This window comes from Oncorhynchus nerka, linkage group LG24 (assembly GCF_034236695.1).
Source record: "Oncorhynchus nerka isolate Pitt River linkage group LG24, Oner_Uvic_2.0, whole genome shotgun sequence".
NCBI classification, from domain to species: domain Eukaryota; kingdom Metazoa; phylum Chordata; class Actinopteri; order Salmoniformes; family Salmonidae; genus Oncorhynchus; species Oncorhynchus nerka.
In genome coordinates, this window is record NC_088419.1 from 16329854 (window position 1) to 16332667 (window position 2814).

The 2814-nt window shown below is 41.2% G+C and overlaps 1 protein-coding gene across 1 annotated transcript; it reads right to left on the reverse strand.

Moving 5' to 3' along the window:
* Positions 1–195: 195 nt before the first annotated feature.
* Positions 196–2740, reverse strand: churc1 (churchill domain containing 1). The gene is made up of 4 exons (XM_029630990.2): positions 2551–2740; positions 2221–2356; positions 1931–2001; positions 196–1586 (listed from the first exon to the last, which is right to left on the reverse strand). Exons 1-4 carry the CDS (start codon positions 2587–2589, stop codon positions 1494–1496), a joined length of 339 nt encoding a protein of 112 aa, XP_029486850.1. The 5' UTR covers positions 2590–2740; the 3' UTR covers positions 196–1493.
* Between the last annotated feature and the right edge of the window lie 74 nt (positions 2741–2814).

Here is a 2814-nt window from a genome sequence, read left to right on the forward strand (position 1 = left end):
TATTTTGGCAAATGAGAAATGCTCACTAATAGGGATGTAAACAAATGTGCAATAAAATTTGAGAGAAAAGCTTTTTGTGCATATGGAACATTTCTGGTATATTTTATTTCATCCCATGAAATATGTGACTAACACTTTACATGTTGTGTTTATATTTCTGTAAAGTATATATGAAATAATAGATTTTCAAAGTAGTAGACTACCTACACGTTGTCTTTATTACACTATGATGCAACCAACAAATGCGTACAGTGTCAAGTTCCATTGCCCCCCCCAACATACAAACATTTGTTTTACTTAATATTTAAAAAACAATACTGTCAAATATATTTAAATAGACATGATCTGTAACAGTTATTTATCCTTAACAGCAGTCTAACTAGGGTTCCAAGCCCTAAAAAATAACCCTAACCTCAGCCCTGTCAAGAAACAACCCTTAGCCCCAACCTAGACCCTATACAGAAACAACCCTTATCCCCAACCTAGACCCTGTCAAGAAACAACCCTTAGGCCCTATCCAGAAACAACCCGTAGCCCCAACCTAGACCCTATACAGAAACAACCCTTATCCCCAACCTAGACCCTGTCAAGAAACAACCCTTAGGCCCTATCCAGAAACAACCCGTAGCCCCAACCTAGACCCTATACAGAAACAACACTTATCCCCAACCTAGACCCTGTCAAGAAACAACCCTTAGCCCCAACCTAGACCCTATACAGAAACAACCCTTATCCCCAACCTAGACCCTGTCAAGAAACAACCCTTAGGCCCTATCCAGAAACAACCCATAGCCCCAACCTAGACCCTGTCAAGAAACAACCCTTAGCCCCAACCTAGACCCTATACAGAAACAACCCTTATCCCCAACCTAGACCCTGTCAAGAAACAACCCTTAGCCCCCAACATAGGCCCTATACAGAAACAACCCTTAGCCCCCAAACCTTCAACAAACTTAATGTAGATCCTTAGGTAAATGTGATATGGTAGTAGCTTCTTCTTGCGCTCTGATAAGCCAAGATTAATCTCTAATAGTGCTTATGGGGTGGGGGTTGGGGTTGTTACTGAGGGAACTAGGCCCTAAATCTAATTCTAGCCAAATTGGACAGTATATACATCTGTGGTCAATGAAGAGTAGCATGTACAATACTATGTAGTCTTTGCTTACCCTTAATGCTGATGCAAAGTCTATGTTAAAGAAGACTATTAGAAGAAGAAGAAGACTAAGGTATTATTCCTTCAATTTGATGAATATAGGACTTGCCATCTTAGACAAGCTCTGTGTTCTATAAGTGAAATGTTATGTCTGGGCAGAGTCATATAGAGATGCATGGCTATATGGCTTTGGGTTTGAGAAGTGATATGTGTTCTAGAATACCTGGTCTATTTTCTAGAATGCTAATAGTCCATCTCTTTCATGGGACTTCTGGTCCATGTTGAGCTTGCAGTTCTTGATTGTTTACATCTGGTCATCTCAGTCTGTCATTGTACTCTTCTAGAAGAGAGGGGCGGTTTGCCTGGGATCATCTGGCAGCACACTGATGGAGTCCTCCGCCTTCCCACACAGCATGCACAACATTGTGTACTCCTGGAGTGGATAGAGGCCCATGACGTTACCGTCAGGAGAGAAATCACAGAGAATAGTCAATGCAGTTATGAGGTATTTACCATTGTGACACCCGCCTTGGACCAACATCATTTTTTAAATAGTTTCTTTCACATAATGGTATGGAAGTCTTCAACCCTTTTCACACCATTGTGCCGACCTGAACCTTACTGTGCTAGCTCGGATATATTCTCTATTATTACTCTGGTGGATGTGTAACCAGGCCAGCACAGTACAACTTGCCTTGGTTCGGGCTTGGCTCAGTAGCGTGAACAGGGTACGAATGCACTGTTATTCAGTGAGTATTTAACCTTCAAAGTCTTTACCTGATAATCGTCCACCACAGAGAAGGTATACTCATGCCTGGCTACGACGTGGTCACAGTTTTTACACACATCTGCCAGGTAGTAAAGAAAGGCCACTCGTAAGATGAAAATCATCTCCAGCACAGCCATACACACACACACACACACCTTTCTCAGGACCATGTTCATTAGACACAAAACAGAAGAAACTGGGAGATACTATCCAAAATTGTCCAATTAGAAATGCTTGTTTTTGTTTGCTGTTGCAAAAACTTTTGACCCGAAACATCACTGGAACAACATTGACTCACGATCATAGGTGACTATCTCCTCTCCATCCTCATCCTCTGTGGCCTTGTTGCTGATCAACACAAAGTCCCTCTGGTGACAGTTGGCACAGCCCAGGTAGTTCATCAGGTAGGAGCCATTCTCCAAACATGTGTTCCCCTGACAACCAGAGATGAAGGTATTTTACAGTTGACAAACAATTATCTAAGCTAGATTCCATATTCAGTTTGACAGAAAGATCCTCTTCAACGTAAAATTGATACAAGCAGTCATCATAAAATACAGAGTTATATACTACTGCAAATGTTTACACTAGATTCTCAGTTTTGGTCCGATTTTTTAACCAGACTCACCCTGTCGGGGTACTCTTTCTGCACACAACCATTACACATTTTACTCCTTTTCAAAAAGCCAGCAATATACACAGTAAAACGGGTAGTAATCTCTAACTATATGACGTGACTCGTTTTCTCACGACAGTAAATTATTATCTTTCAATTCTCAATAAAAAAGGTTTTCTTCACTGAAGCTACTTCCGCAATGACAGGATATTCTTAACTTCCGGGAATATAACTAGAGGATGCATCTGATTGGCTCTTCGGGCCAACTATGACGAG

Coding starts and splice junctions, on each gene's coding strand:
- churc1 (XM_029630990.2), bottom strand. CDS start 2,589: ATGTGTAATGGTTGTGTGCAGAAAGAGTACCCCGACAGG. Junction 2,002..2,220: donor GGAGATAGTCACCTATGATC/GTGAGTCAATGT, acceptor ACTACCTGGCAG/ATGTGTGTAAAAACTGTGAC. Junction 1,587..1,930: donor CTGTGGTGGACGATTATCAG/GTAAAGACTTTG, acceptor TATCCACTCCAG/GAGTACACAATGTTGTGCAT.